Source organism: Cloeon dipterum, chromosome X (assembly GCF_949628265.1).
Source record: "Cloeon dipterum chromosome X, ieCloDipt1.1, whole genome shotgun sequence".
Classification (NCBI taxonomy): domain Eukaryota; kingdom Metazoa; phylum Arthropoda; class Insecta; order Ephemeroptera; family Baetidae; genus Cloeon; species Cloeon dipterum.
The window spans coordinates 23,458,096-23,473,777 of record NC_088790.1 but is presented as its reverse complement, the minus strand read 5'-3'; the positions used below and the strand labels follow the sequence as shown (position 1 = coordinate 23,473,777).

At 39.0% G+C, this 15,682-nt stretch overlaps 2 protein-coding genes across 4 annotated transcripts; one reads left to right on the top strand and one right to left on the bottom strand.

Annotated features, from left to right (window-relative positions):
* Positions 1–518: 518 nt before the first annotated feature.
* On the top strand, positions 519–4,577 carry Ubc2 (ubiquitin conjugating enzyme 2). Of its 2 annotated transcripts, none has more exons than XM_065493355.1 (5): positions 519–796; positions 1,806–1,944; positions 1,988–2,183; positions 2,812–2,959; positions 3,735–4,577. In XM_065493355.1, exons 2-5 carry the CDS (start codon positions 1,808–1,810, stop codon positions 3,830–3,832), a joined length of 579 nt encoding a protein of 192 aa, XP_065349427.1. In that variant the 5' UTR covers positions 519–796; positions 1,806–1,807; the 3' UTR covers positions 3,833–4,577. The 2 variants fall into 2 exon arrangements, with proteins under 2 accessions (XP_065349427.1, XP_065349428.1); XM_065493356.1 differs by having other exon boundaries at positions 521–796; positions 2,000–2,183.
* A 1,775-nt stretch (positions 4,578–6,352) lies between these two features.
* LOC135945577 (zygotic gap protein knirps-like) lies at positions 6,353–15,164 on the bottom strand. Of its 2 annotated transcripts, none has more exons than XM_065493353.1 (4): positions 14,383–15,164; positions 13,352–13,454; positions 8,654–9,096; positions 6,353–6,962 (listed from the first exon to the last, which is right to left on the bottom strand). In XM_065493353.1, the coding sequence occupies exons 2-4, from the start codon at positions 13,427–13,429 to the stop codon at positions 6,662–6,664; spliced, it is 822 nt and encodes a 273-aa protein (XP_065349425.1). In that variant the 5' UTR covers positions 13,430–13,454; positions 14,383–15,164; the 3' UTR covers positions 6,353–6,661. The 2 variants fall into 2 exon arrangements, with proteins under 2 accessions (XP_065349425.1, XP_065349426.1); XM_065493354.1 differs by having other exon boundaries at positions 13,352–13,451.
* Positions 15,165–15,682: the final 518 nt, after the last annotated feature.

Genomic DNA, 15,682 nt, shown 5'->3' with positions numbered 1-15,682 from the left:
ATTTGGATATTTGTAGTCCAATACAAATAATATTAAATGTAAAATTTTGCATTGCTATAATATAGCTCTAGCAAAATTCTATTTGTGATTGAATCCCACAAAAAATAAAAAAAATCATCGGCCGGGATGTCCGAGGAACAGTAGTTGTTCTTCTATTTTAACAAGGCTTGTCCAAGATTTTCGATTCCTCTCATCGCACTATCCAACAGTGTGCGAACTATGAGCTAAATTTCCCTAATTTTTAAAAATATTTATGATATTTATCATGATTTTCACGATAGGGAGTCGGGACATCACAATTTAACATTGTCATTTCATGGGAAAATTCTTTTGTAAACCCACGAGCGCGGACGAGTTTTCGATTTCTAGAGACTTTTAAATTAAGAAGAAATAAATTTCCCGCGAGCTATATCCACTTGAGTGGCCGTGAATCGTGCGTTAAGCTGGTCTCCCTTTCCCTTTCTTTTTAGCGTTTTGTAATGTTTGAGATGGTAGTAGCGCGTCGGAAGCGCCAATCGCGGCTGAAAAACAAATGACGACCAGCGTGCGCAAGTTCTCTAATCCCGACGAACTCGAGTATTTTCATCGCACTGCCTCAGCCGGAAAATCGTAATTTGCGGAGGTAGAAGTCGTCGGATTGTTAGCAGAAGTGTCGGTGAATCGAGGGCCGAATCTATCGAAGCGTCGGCTCCGATTGAAAGATTCGGCGAGCGACGTCGAGCGTGTCTAAATTGACGCCGGTGCCGCGGCGGCACTGCGAGTGAAGCGTCGCTCATGTCCATTAACTCTCACTGAGGTAATTCTGCCCTTTTTTCCTTTTCCCGGGACTGCACGAACCCTGTCGCGCCAGGCCGGAGGCGGCCAGGTCGTGCTCGAGGGCCGGTGCGGCTCCACGGCCACCCGGACGTGGCCGCACCAAGCGGTTCCCCTCAAAATTCTGCTTCGGCCAAGGATCGAACCAAAATGGAGGATGTCATGTTGTTTGTCAACAACCGATCGACTTTCGGCTCGAATTTCCCCAGCCGAATTGATTGACTCGCGGCGGAAATTAGATTTTCCGCTCGCTTTCGGCCAGCCGTCAGCCCGGACGGCCGTTCGGACGCGAATTTCGCCAGATTTTTCAGGCCTACGTGCGTTTATAGTAGGGTTCGGCAAAAGGGCGGACGACTGTCACAAAGACTGATTAGTGATTCTTTATTGAAATTTTCGGATATCAAGAATTTTTCCAAGAAAATTTTTGGTTTTCTTCAAAACGGTATTTGCTCTTTTTATGATTAAATAGTTTAGAAAACGGTATCATTTAGCTGTTTTTTTCACTATGCAGTTCTTGCTCGCATCTTACATAGACGCTCAAAACCACTTAAAAAATGGAGACCACCAATTACTTAGTTTCAAACTCTTATATTAAATTTACTCTTTAAAATACGCCATTGATTAAATAAACAATTTATCGTCATTGACCGTTTATGTCATTCAAATTTTAATGAAAATGTTCCTTGATTTTAAAATTAAATCATTTTCCTGATAATTATTCCCTCTTTTGACTCTTTGATTTATACTGTTTTGCGCTTAGAATTTGACTTTCCATGTCCTTCAAATAAAATGAAACGAATTGCGAGTAATCCTATTCAATTTATAAGTAACTCTCAAGTCTCTAATTGTAAGCGATTATTTTGAAAACTAACAAGTAAGTACGTAATATATATTTCTAAAATGTATTTATTGTTGAAATAAAAACGATGTTGTTTCCTAATAGAAAACCAACAGTGAACAACACTATAAATAGTGGCTTTTGTTTATTCCAGAAATGTCTGCTGAAGCAGGTACGTCGAACAATAATAGTGTCGAAGAGGAGTCGAACCAGACAAGCGCAACTTCCTCCCCTGCTTCCACCCCTCGGTGCAACCCGAAGATGTCGAAGGCGCTGAGCACGTCAGCCAAAAGGTATTAGTGAGCAGAGCCGTCTCTTTCACACCCACTCAATTAGCAATCTGTCCAGGATCCAGAAGGAGCTGGCCGAAATCACGCTCGATCCGCCGCCCAACTGCTCAGCCGGCCCCAAGGGCGACAATCTCTACGAGTGGGTCTCCACCATCCTTGGGCCCCCGGGCTCCGTATACGAGGGCGGCGTCTTCTTCCTCGACATCCACTTCACCCCAGACTACCCCTTCAAACCCCCGAAGGTACTGATTTATTTGCAAATTGTTATTAATTACCAGGGTTCGCAAAAACCCGCATTTTTCCAGATAAACCCACGTTGCAGGTTTTTATGCATTTCTGCTCATTTTTTTAAATATATGCCTTTTTATTAATGATTACAAATTTTCATGTTGCTGGATGACAACATGAGGGATTTTTACAAAATCAGTCAAAAAGCCAAGAAACCTAAAATCTTAACTTTCATAATTTTCTGATTTTTGTGGTGTGAAATATGAATTTTTAGGGGTTATATTCAGAAAAATGCGGGGAAACCCAAACCTGATGGTTTTTTCCAGCTGTTTTTTTTTTTCGCTAAAAACCAGTGGTGCATTTTTGCACATTGCTAAATCGGCGAACCCTGATAATTACCCATGAATCAACGCTAGATACATTTTCAATTCAAGTCTCAAGCACGGCAGAGCGGTTTCAAGTTATTTTTTTTTTAAACTGGTAATTAAGATTGCTGCTTTTAAACTAGCTTAAGTTGAGATCACGGGCCAAAACTAATTAATGATTTCAAAATTCATTGTTAGTTATTGGTACACTGCATTTTTATGAAAAACTTTCAGGTTTTCCTCTTATCTGAATTATTGTTACTGTTCTCTGTTCAAGGTCACCTTCCGCACACGAATTTACCATTGCAACATCAACAGCCAAGGTGTGATATGCTTGGACATCCTAAAGGACAATTGGTCTCCTGCTCTCACCATTTCAAAAGTGCTTCTCTCCATATGCTCACTATTGACTGATTGCAACCCAGGTAAGTTTTATGTTAATCTCTATTTGTTGGCATGAAATCCTTTTGCATATCTTTCTGGTTCCGTTTACTTAGGCAAATTAAATAAAAATTTGTGAAGTAAAATTATTTTAAACTCAATCAACATTAAATTTGTAATTATTGAAAATTAAATATTGCATGAAAATGTAAAGTTGAAAAAATATAGCAAGCTTTTTCAAACTTAATATCCTTAAAATTAAAATTTTACATAAAGTACTTCTATGTTAGAAGATTCTTATGTCACCTCGTTGAAAAATCTCTGAAAATTAAAATTTTTAGCAAATTAATAATCCATGTCAATCAACTAGTCTGGTCAAGGGGAGTCTTACATAACAAAATTCACAACGATTGAACAAAAATTGTATTTGATATTGATTTTTAAGTTTTTCCCAAAAAATTGCCCTGTCCTTAACTCGAAAACAATGCAAGTTAAAACTTTGTAATTTTGATCCATGTTAACATCGTGAAAATGAAGGGGGGTTTGTGCTTTTCAGAGCGGAACAGATTCCGGGTTCTCTTGTCAGGAAAATGATCAATTTTGAGCCATATTCTAAAAGAAATGACTTTAAGTAAGTTGAAACGGTATTTTAAACCAAATCTATAACGCGTTCCAAAATTGATTTTTAACTACTTCCCATTGATTTGAATTCTTCAGAGCTCCTTAACCTGCTAACACTGTTGGTTTTATTTATTTTATCTTAATTACCAACTTTGGTGTTCATTTGAGCATGTGCTTATTTTTATTTTTCAATTTCAGCTGACCCATTGGTGGGCAGCATCGCCACACAGCTGCTGCAGAATCGAGAGGAGCACGACCGCATCGCTCGGCTGTGGACCAAGCGGTACGCGACGTAAGTGGACGCGCCCCCGCGAGCGTGAATCTGGTATTATTTTGTGTATTACAAGAAAGAAAGAAAGAAAGAATAGGCTCCCCCATCAATCACTATCCACTGTTGCCGCCAGAAGAAAATGGCCGCAGTTTTTTGTTTGAAATAGTCTGGTTGTGAGCGAAGGCCCGTGTCTCTAAACCGATTCATGCGAATGTGAAGAAGCGAGATTGGACGAAAGACAATTATTCATTGATTGTGAGTGCACTGGACAGGTTTTGCTTCTCTGAATGCTTCCATCTCCAGCAGTTCTAATTTTAGAGTAGTGATGTGTTCCTACAGTCGTGACAGCTGATTGAAATTTAATTCGAGCAGAAGAGCAGGACACTGTACACAGAAATGCAGCAGCTAATGTCTGAAATAAATCCACGCAGGCAGAAGTGGCGCCGATTTTAAGCTACTACTGATTTTGCAATCTTGATGTCGTCACACACTCTAGACGATTAACTTGATCAATTTAAGAAAGTAAGAAAGAAACCCGCGCGCAAAGTCGTCCCTGATCTATACGAGAACTTGAAAGTGTCAAATTGCTAAACTGTAATCCTACGGCATTTATTTTCTTTTTGTACTCGTACCAATATCTTTATTTTATGTCACATGCAATTCGTCAAACTGTCGAACCCCCGATTTTCTCTGTATGTGTTTGAAAGGAATTCTATGTGGCTACTGTTGTACATTTGCTTAATAATAAATGACAGAACAACTGAAAAGTATCCTTGTCAATTTTTTTTTATTTTGCTTAACTCGATGAGAAATAAACATTGCACGTGACAGTAATAGAATTTAGAAACGAAATCTTCAAGGCTGCTCTATATAATATATTGCACTTATTTAGTGCACACACATACAGGCGCAGAATGCCTGCTGTGCACATAAAACATCCCTTCATCGTGGTCCCGGTAAAATTGCGTAACGTTGAACAAACACCCAAATGTTCGTTGTCGAATTGATTGTTGACCTTTTCTTGCGACAAGAAAATTCGCGTTTGGTTGTTGAAAGTTACGCAAGTTTGCCGGGACCAGGGCGCCTTGTTGAGTAACTGTAACAAAAGACTGGGTAATACATACTTAGGCCATCTTCCTTTTGTTATTTTCTATTATTTGTATAAGTAAGAAAATTAAGAAATGAAGAGGCGCAGGTTGAAATATTTTCAAAACTCAAATTTTTCTAGATTCAATGCGGACCGTTGATATTTAAGGGGCCCCGCAGCATCACCATTGTTTAAAAGATGCTACAAATATTGCAAGTATGCAAGAGTATTAAATAACAATTTTAGCCGGATAATTCTTTTAAATTTACAGGCAGAAACCTCACACAAAATTTTTTCTACTTGGGTTGGGGATTTAAACGGTTTTTGGCATCATTTTAGACAACTCAAGCAAATTTATTAAGTTTCTTTTCTATCCATTTTTCTTATAAATGTGAACAACCACATCTGTGACATCCATATTATGAAAGACAAATCAGACTTCATCCTCGTTGCTAAAAAACTTTCTTTATTCCTCAAACAAGTCTTTGATCTGATTTGATACTAATGCGTATTGCGATAGTTATAATAAAACCGGGCTTCACTAAGACGCCGAAACTTGTCGGAGAAATAAAGGAGGACGTTTTTGGGAAACGATGATGAATTCCGTTTCTTTCATGATGTGGAAAACCAAACTTGAGTGTTGACACCTTATAACTAACAATAATAAGATTCCGTGATAAAAAAACGGCTTTTTTCATTTTACAACCAACAGGATTGAAAATTACATTTTCCAAAATCTCAGATCAGCAGTTGATATTTTCAAAACAAATGTATCGTTTAAGTAGAAAATTATGAGTTTTATATTTTAAATAATGCTTTTTCTTGTAAATCCAGTCGATTTTAAACGTGGCTCAATAGTCTTAGTATTTTTTTGCTATATTTGAGCCCATTTAGGAAATAAACAAATTAAATTATAATTCTTGGGAAATATTAAAATTTAAAATTAATTTCTGTACATGAATAATTTGGAAGTTATCCACAATAAAATATCTTTAATTGAGTAAAAAAACAAAACATCGTTTGATTTGTCTCGTGAAGGAGACTCTCAGCATACTAAATTTCAAATTCGCAGGACAAAAATGCCTATTTATAAAATATTCCTTTTCAGAAACTTTATAAGCTCACCTATGGTGTTAGATCACTTTCTTTGAATATCATTACTCTCTGAGGGACAAAGTTTAATTTCGTAATTTATGTGGTGGTTCCTTGTGAGGACTAGACTGTTTCAAATACGCACGGCAATTGAATGAATTTGTAGGGATATGCACTTGCATCCAGTCTACAACAATGACAAAATACCACACACAACGGACACAACACATTGTTTAATGAGCCAAAATAAACGGACGCGACACAATTCGAAAGAAAATAATTCTTGCAACAGAGGGAAGACCTCAATAAATTTTTTATTTCACTGTAAATATCTGGGGCGGGTGGAAAAAAACAGAAGATTTGATATACACGTTTCATACTTTTATTAAAAAATATTGCATTGACAATATATGTATAATGTTTTTTTATAGTGGTGAACTCACTTTGACTACATGTTCGACGAACAATATTATTTCGATTGATTTATTGCACTTCCCCTGTTTTTGCTAAATTCTCGCAGTGAGTATCACACTAATGTAATATCAACAACACTCAAACACATCATATATACTGGCCTAAGAAAATGAGAGGACTAAGGAGAGTCAATTAAGCTTTACTCTCCTTAGCGAGGACGAGAGTTTGAAATAATTATTTACTAAAAATAAATAACATAGATCAGGCCTCCACCCTTGAGAGGTCGAGCGGTGTGGCTGGCGGCGTCAGGGTCTTCGACTCCTTTGGTAAGCACCTGATTTCCTGCTCGTCTACCACCAATTCGCTCTCGTCGTCCTCATCGTCCTCGTCCTCAAAGTCCACGCAGCGCCGCTTATTAGTGTCTCGTTTGACAGAGAGATCAATCGCCTGGTCCGACTCATCTGCGCAGGTCGTTCTGCTCAGGTCTCTATTTCCCATGCTCATCAGCAACTGACTGCCGCTCTTGATGCTCTCCGGTAGCAGGAACGGAGGCAGCAGCGATCTGGAAATTGATTAATTAATCGATCGGCAACGAACTGTGACACAGGCGGATGATCGATGAGGCGGGAGGGCGTTCAAACATACTCTCTTTTTAATAAGCAGCCCATTAGACGATATACATTTACAATTTGTGAGGGCTAAACTAATATTTGGAACACAGTTGTAAAAATTAATTAGTTCCACGTGATTATTTTGAAAATTCAGCTACGATACTATTAAAAATATAAATTTCATTTCCTAAATTAAAATGTATTTTTATAAATCAGCATCAGTTTCTTGAATTGTTTAGAGAGATTTGATATAGTCTGCAATTTGTGTTGTTACTTCATTTTAATGTGTGGTTTTTAAAAATTTCAAATCCGAGTAATTTTTAAATTTATTTTTAAAATTTGATTATTCTCAAGAAGGGTTTTTTTCCAAGTATGGGACAAAATGTTGACCCCAAGTTTGAATAGTTTTCCTAGTATTTTTGGGATGGAGAAACCTGCGCATACATATTTCGAGATACAGAAGCCTATATTAAAGGTTGAAAAATCGGTATTTTTTAGTTCAGGGGAATAGGAGAAAAATAAAAATTGCATATATGATAATAAGTTAATTTTCCCCTTCAATTATGCTTTGGGTCAACCCTGAGGTCACAAGACCACCAAAACAAGTTAGAAATTGAACCCTGGCGTCAGGGCCGCCCCCGAGGATCGATATTAATCTAAGTCCATTAAGGAGCCACTTTAACGACGCCTGACGGGCTCTGTATAGGTTCGATCGGCAAGATTTTCACACCATTGGGACGGCCAAGCCGAGAGCTATCAGAATATGTTCAATTTGACCATTTGGAAAGCTACCAGGATGATCAGGAAACGCCCTAATGTGCCCAAATCTCTTCCTTAAGCATCCGTAAGGTGGACTGAAGGTCAAATTGCACATTTTCTGAAAGCTCTTGACTTGGCCTTTCCAACGGTGTGCAAATCTTGTAGACCGAACCAAAACATTGCCGTCAGGCATCGTTGAGGTGGCTTTGTATGGGAATTTAATAATATTGATCGCTCGAGGGCTACCCAAACGCCAGGGTTCGATTTCTTATGGAGTTTTCTGACCTCAGGGATAAACCAAAGTATGTTCCCAGGGTAAAAATCAACCGATCATGCAATTTTGATTTTTTACTTGAACTAAAAATATCAATTTTTAACTTTCTGTATCTCAAAAACTGCACGTTTTTCCATCCCGAAAATTCAGTGAATACTATACACACTTGAGGCAACATTTTGTCCCATACTTTGTACAAAATCAGAAGGGCCATTTTAAAGAAAAATCGAATTTAAAACAAATAAAATTTATTTTACATTAAAATGAAAATTTAAATATTTTTTGCTGTCTAATTTGGCATCGTTTGGCGCAAAGATTGTAGATTTCACTACAATTCGAGATATTCATGCTTTTGGGAACTTTAACTCGCCAGTTTTTTTTCCAGATTTCACCCTGGTTTCCACAAATTCTTTCGCAAAACCTGATGAATACGACAAAAAAAACTCAAATCTCTCCGACCAAAATTTATTTTCCAGCGTTTTCTTCTGATCATAGTTAAACGTTAAGATTTAATTACCCTTAATGTATGAAGACGCTAGCCAAGCACGGTTTAAATAAGTACAATATAATAAAAAATTATATTTAAAAAAAAACAATTATATCTCTCACCTTTGTACGGCAAAAGCGGCTAGATGCGATGGCTGCAGGAAGGGTAGGAAAGGGTGGTAGTCGGTGGCATCGATACTCGTGTCGGACAGTAGACTCTCCGGTGAGGAATTTGCGGAGGGTGCTCGGTCGCGATGGTGCAGCCGTCCGTGATGGTCGAGCGGCGGTGACGGCGTCGGAGACTTTCCTCCTAATTGTTGTTGTTGTTGGTGGTGCTGGCGGGCGGCCGCGGCCGCCGTGGCCTGCTCCTGAAGCAAGCAGTGGATCTTGAACCAGTTGGAGCGGCGTCCGTAGCGAGAGCCGCTCTTGGACATGCCCACCTCCAAGCACTTGCGCAGCCGGCACGCCTTGCACGAGGTGCGATTCTTCTTGTTGATCACGCACCGCCCGCCGTTCTTGCAGTCGGTTATGCTCGACAGGTTGTTGTATGATCGTCCGAAAAAGGACTGCGAACAGGAAGCAGAACGTGGTTTATTCATTAGTCCATTCAAATTGGAATCAATTTTTTTCTCAAGAAAATTCTCTAAAAAAGGTAATTGATTACTTTGTTATGTTTTAATTAATTAATTCAATTATTCTTGAAACATAAAATTTAGAAAAGCCAGTTGAAACTATACATATTTATCTCACACTGCGTGGCAGTAAAAATATATACAATATTGGGTAGATCTCAACGACAGGAATCAAACTCAGCCATAAAAATACTTCCAAGGGCTTTTAATTTTGCAAATTGCCATGATTTAAATTTTTACTCCTCATTTTTTTGTGTAATGTAGAATATATTATCCGAATTATTCAAAAATCAGAATCTCTTTCAATGCAATCAGAATCAGCTGAAACTGGACCCTATATCAAAGATTAATTATTTTGTTTAAACGCAAGCAACTGTTAAAAAAATAAATTTAAATAACCTACTGGCCTGCAAAAATTTCTAGAAGGTACGTGCCCTAATTTTCAATTCAAATATGCTGTGACTTTCCCGAGGACCAGTGTTCAAATTTGGCGAACAAGGGAGGCTTAGTAAATTCCAAAGAGAGCAGTTGTAATTTATGCAGCAATTAGAAGGGAAAGAGAACGACATAAAACCTTTGCGATCGGTGCGTGCTTGGTGTTTTATGTCACCGCAAGAATGCCAAATTAACAACAACTCTCTTTATTTAATTTTATTTTATTGCAAACTAGGCAATTTGCTAGAAGGTGTTTTGACTTTTATCCAATTAAAAGTTCCATTCACTGTTTGGCCATAAAAGTTTGTGTCTAATCCGTTTATAGTCGAGGCTGAAATCCGACTTTTAATGACGTGTTTTTACTACTACATTTAAAAAGCGGCAGGTACGTGCGCGCACATGAAAAAATAAGTAAGTCTTTCTATTGTGCAGTGCGTGTCTTTCTCGGTGGCGGTGATGCGCGCGCGGCCTTAAATGGACCGGAATAAATTTATTTGAAGCATTTAAAGAGCAGTCAAGTATTTTGCTGTTTTCTCGGTGCGACCGTCCAGCCGCAGCCAGCTCGCAGGGGTACATGCGGCGCGCATAATTTTTATACATTTTTGTCTCGCTCACTCGCACCGAGTGGATTCCCTTTTGGCGAAATGTGTTCTTTGACCTCCTAAATTCACCCGGCGCACAAGAAACAGGTGCGGCGTCCTTTTTGCTGCTCGAAAAGGAGAAAATATGCCTCTTCTTCTCATTTGAGCCGAAAAGTAGGTTCAGTACTGTTTGATCTCTCTCCGTGCCGTCCCTCCGCCGCTGCCGCGACCGGCCGTGCTTTATCGGAAACTCACAATGTCTCTTTCTCTCCCCGCTCGCGCTGCGCTGACCTTTTGACAGTTCTCTCTGCGCGATTCATAACCCACCGCTCAGGCTGACCTCAAATTATGGGCCTTTTAAAATTCCTCGTTCTCCGCGCCGCGAGTAGAGTCTCAACTGGATCAGGAAGAATTTCTCCTAATCACAGACCTCTTCCACACATGGACACTCTAATTTTGCTTTTTTATCTCCTCGAAATTCGGATGCTGCATTTCCTCTAAATATTCGCTTTCTACGGACTGGTTTTCACTGGAAAAAACGCAACTGCATTCGACCAGTGGAGGGATATTATTTTTATGGATGAGAATACCTACGATTTTCTACTTGGAAATGCCTTTAAAAATATTAATTTCTAGCATGCCACCATGAAAGGGAAATTTTTTGCGAGAATAAATTTAAAAAATTATTAACAGGGATTTGCTTGGCTGTTTTTTAAACTAGGGTAAAATAAAAACTATTATTGTTGCTAAAACAATTAAGAACAATGTGTTAAAATCATTATAGGACTCCTGCTAGTTTGTTGAAATATATAATTGTTGCTCAAATTAAAATTGGAGTACCGGATATAATTGTTTAAAACAATGCTTAAAAGCTCAGGCTGATTGGTCAACCCAGATTCACTCCATTATCGAGCATTCTGATTGGTTGTTGAACAATAGGTGCTAATAGGTGATAATTTATAATAGGTGCATGTTTAAAACTTCTGTTAAAAACAATCCACGTTCCCAGAAGGAAAATTGTGTTTTGCAAATTATTATTTTATTATTATTGTTGTTCACTCTCACAAATTGTCATATACATTCATGTTAAAGCACGTCATTAAAAATATAATAAGCATGTGAGAAAAGGCAGCACTCCTGGCAAACAACTTACGAAAGCCCTGTCCAGGAGGACAGAGCCGGAGTGGGCCCAGACTAGTATCGAAGACACATCAATTATTTTGATATTTCCAATATATCGTTTCCTGGTCTTTAAACGTCAATTCAACTTTGTCACAGGCAATAAAAATTAATGCGCGTTTAGGACATTGCATTTTGTGTGCTAAACACTATATAAATTTCTTAATGAAATGGCAAATGAGAGTTTTTCGCAAAAAAATCCCACGTCTAACTCAACCTTCCCATTTAATAATTTTTATTCTGACGAGAAGCACTTATAATATTACTTCACCAGAGGCGGCGGATCTGTGCCCAGATTAAAATTGGTGACCTTGTTACCGTGGTCGTCGCTCATTAGTTATTCGCGACAGTTACACGTAGTCACCAAGCAGATCTCGCTGATGCTCTCGAGTGAAGAGGATGTTTCGTGCTTTATTTTTGGTGCAATTAGCACTCAATATAATAAGCTGTGCTCAGCCAACTGTAAAAATTAACACTCTGTGAATGGCAAATACACTTTTGTTTTCGGAAGGAGCAATAATTCCGTTTCGAGTGTTTCTCACAGAGATTAAGAAACCGCACAGTATATATGTTTTATGTTTTTCCTTTTGTACCAAAACGGTGTCAATTGCTTCGCAGTAAAATTGATACTTTTACAGCAACAAATGCAGATTGTGCCATAAAACAGCGGATCCGTGAGAATTCGATGAAATGTCTTCATCGTTATCGCACCTTCGCCTCTCCGCGCCGCGCATCCTGCCCCGCGATCCGAGTGTGTTTGTGAAATCGATTGCGAGACAGAGACAGAGGCCACTATTTCCAACGCTGACGTCAAATCTTCCGAGAAGAATTCGCCAGATTCTGATTGCCGTGATTCGAATACCAATGTAAACGCCGCACACGCAACATTTAATTGAATTGAGCAACAACTTTACTGATAAATGAATTGAAAAATATCCCTTTCAGAGACTGACCGAGCAGCAGGTAAAATATTTTCCACAGCTATATAAGTAAAGGGACCTTACATTTTAAATAAAGAACCAAAGAGTATTGTGAAACTGTAACCGATAAATAACATTCTTCCATTTCTTCCACTGATAAAAACCAAATTTTCACCTTGACATCTGCCAATAAAATTAATTTACTACTTATCAATTATTTAGTAATTCAAATCTAGAGTGTCCTTAATTCCGATGTTTTCAGCACTATCGAGGATTTATTTATTTATGTGTGCGAATTGCGCGAGTGTTGCTAAGGTGTGCGATAAGGAGAAGCGGCGGCGGTAGCAGAAAATCCTTCATGGGTAAATGACCACTTCCGGTGACCTTAATAACGAGAGCACACCAGAGGTAATAAGACGTCGCAATAGCCCTGCTCGTCGGTAGTTGCAGTTTATAATAAAGTGAACCGCATAACCTATGTTGCAATAATTATTCTTGCGCCAAAGGTAGAACGAAATATAAAGCAGCTATAGTGTGCAAGGCGTCGGCGCCTCGCAAGAACACAACCTAAATGTAAAATGCGCGCGCGGCCTAATTCCGCTTTCGGCCAACGCAAACACAATTGTTTCTCTTTACCAATTCATTATGCACCGCTCTTTACACTTCGCAACACACACGTGCGTGAGCTTTTCATTTCATTCTGCAAAATTTCAGTTTCTATATATATAAAAACCTTGAATTCCAAGTTGTGGTTAAATATATAGAATTAGCGCGATGAAACTCCCGAGGCTTGCAATCTAGTTGATTGAAAATTAATGAAATGTATACACAGTATTTTTCAGCCGCCGTAAAAAAGGTGTATTGATAATAGCAGGGAGCAGTCTGCTCGGCGTTAAAAGCCGACAGGGCGCGGCACTCTCGCGACTACCTGAATTAATAATAGCCCTCTGGCCAAATGTTTTATTATTGTAAACTATATGGAATTGCTTGTTATACGGTGATAAATAACTCGTTTTTTGCTGCTCAGCTCGATCATCGACGACGTTTAAAATTTATATAGATAAAAATACTCACCTTGCAACCCTCGCACGTGAAGGCGCCAAAGTGGAAGCCAGCCGCTGGCTCTCCGCAAACTTTGCACATCTGATTCATCTGTTGAATTGTTGTTTAGTTTCTGCTGAAAAATTAAAACAACTATATTTAAACTGATTAAATTTTAGTCCGGGAGGTTGTGTAAACGAAAATTCAAAAATTTATTTTTGATTGCTGCTGGATTCCGACGGCTTTCAAATTGGTCGATTGGGAAAAATATTCAAAGCCACCACAAAAAACTTTGCTGTCGTTTCTACCGCTTTTGAAGAACCGATTTTGCTTTTATGCTGAAATTGCACAGTAGCAAGGTTGAATCCGAAATGGAAGCTCCCAGAAATTTCCAAACAATAAGAAATTTCCCGATTTTTTGATACTGTAAAATTGCTGTCAATTGATTTAATTGATTAAAATTATTTGCTTCAATTAAAATATTTTCGGCAGCTCTGAACGCGATTATTATGGTGGGCGCCAGGGCCAAGTAGCGCGCATTATGCAACGACCTTTAGTTTGTCTCGAAATAATGCTGCGCTCATGAGCAACATTTGATCCTCCTTGTGTTTTCAACAGCTTTCCTCACGCTGGGCTCTCCATTAAGCAGATCTAGATCTCGGCACGCTCCGTCCTATCAACATTCCTCTGTCTAAAAGTTTCCCAACTCTCGATCGCAGCTACCCTTACAGTTAAAATTTATCTGACCTTAGAAATGATCCAATTTCATGTTGCAAAGGTCCAACACGCCTATCCATCTTCTATTATCAGAAAGGAATGTGCAGGTGTGGAGCAACTGAGTGTTATTCTGCTCCTCATCCCCTAATATTTCTCGAAAAAGGGAATTTTATTGAAAAGGACTGCGCGCAATTGAAAATTACATCGCTTAGGAGAGCATTAAAAAAACCTGTTCTGTCACACGTGTGACCTCCCGGGCTCGCACATTTAGAAAAAAAAAAATAACAATTTCCCCCTTAGACCAACTAGCAACAATAATACGGAATAATAGAATTTTAAGGTCTTACCGTCAAGTGTGTTGATTATTCCTTTTCGTGTAGGGGGCCTTCGCATCAGGGTGGTTCCTGAAAAAGGATGAAAAGCCTGAGTCACCTGCGCAGCATCTTTACTCTCACGGCTGCGGCGGCGGCAGAGGTCGGAGGAGAGGCGCGCGAGGAGCACACAAGGCAAAAGTCGACTGCCTGGCAGCGAGCGCGCTGCCTCCACAGGTGAACCTCTTCCTGCCAAACGCCTGTACCTTAGCCGCGGGAGAGGGGAGGGGGCGAAATCAAAAGTATGCGTGTGCTGCGAGTAAGCCGCGAGTGCATATACTCACACAGAAAGAGAGACGTATGAAAAAATAAGTGATCTTCTTCTTTCGGCCGCGCGTCAGCATTCTTGGCAATATTTTTGCGCCGATTTGCGCCGTGCTATATGCGTGCGTTAACATTACTCGGACCATATACGCCGTTCCCGGCTGCTCTTCAATTCTGGAATTCCACCGGTAGAAAGTTCACTTGCTCTATTAGGATTCGCAGAATATGCCGCATCAAATTCCGCAGTTTGCATATTTCACCGTGATTGCTTTTTTATTTTGCCCTTTAATGCAAGAAATTCGGAATGCCTCGCGTGTATCGGTCTTTTAATTAAACGAAAAATAAAGAAAAACAGTCACGAAAGAGACATTCGTATTCCAAACAGCCAAATTTACTACAAAATTTATGCCTCAAACATGTGCTGTAAAATTTAGCTCAAAATTCTTAAATACCTCCTCTGGGTTAACTAGATTTGTTTGAAATTCTTTCAAATTTGACTATACAAATGGCCTCTTGGTGGAAAACAGAAATCCTATCGCTAATTTATAGAATATAAAAATTTATAACAAGTTTGAGATTTTACTTGCAAAAAAGGAAAATTATTTTTTCACCGGCACTCGAAAATCAAATCCATGCCACAGAATAAGTTAAAGACAGGTTAATACGTGGAGCACCGATCGGCTGCACTTATTGATATTGTGGGCGTTTCCCGCCACTTCAAGTTTTATTAGTTGTATAAACCCTTAGTGTTCAAAGGCGCCAACGGATGGCGCAACCATTAGACTTTATTAAAAATTTAGTTTTAAGGCACGTCCGCTGCGATTTCAGACTCAATCTAGCTACTGTGCATTCTTCACTTAATAAGCTTTCTATTGATGTGCTGAAAACCAAAATCATTCCAGCCATTCGCCGTAGAAACGTTGGAAAAGATTTTCTTTTCAAAAAATAGTATTTTCATGATAAATTTTCCAAGCCAATTTCATTTTTAACTTTCCCGCCGTACTCTACCATA

What these genes read in the sequence shown, in the direction of transcription:
- Ubc2 (XM_065493355.1), top strand. Translation starts at nt 1,808, where the DNA reads ATGTCTGCTGAAGCAGGTACGTCGAACAATAATAGTGTCGAAGAGGAG. An exon ending in ACCCCTTCAAACCCCCGAAG is followed by an intron (nt 2,184 to 2,811) that starts GTACTGATTTAT and finishes TCTCTGTTCAAG; the next exon opens with GTCACCTTCCGCACACGAAT. An exon ending in ATTGACTGATTGCAACCCAG is followed by an intron (nt 2,960 to 3,734) that starts GTAAGTTTTATG and finishes TTTCAATTTCAG; the next exon opens with CTGACCCATTGGTGGGCAGC.
- LOC135945577 (XM_065493353.1), bottom strand. Translation starts at nt 13,429, where the DNA reads ATGAATCAGATGTGCAAAGTTTGCGGAGAGCCAGCGGCTGGCTTCCAC. An exon ending in TCACGTGCGAGGGTTGCAAG is followed by an intron (nt 9,097 to 13,351) that starts GTGAGTATTTTT and finishes TCCTGTTCGCAG; the next exon opens with TCCTTTTTCGGACGATCATA. An exon ending in GCCGCTTTTGCCGTACAAAG is followed by an intron (nt 6,963 to 8,653) that starts GTGAGAGATATA and finishes ATCAATTTCCAG; the next exon opens with ATCGCTGCTGCCTCCGTTCC.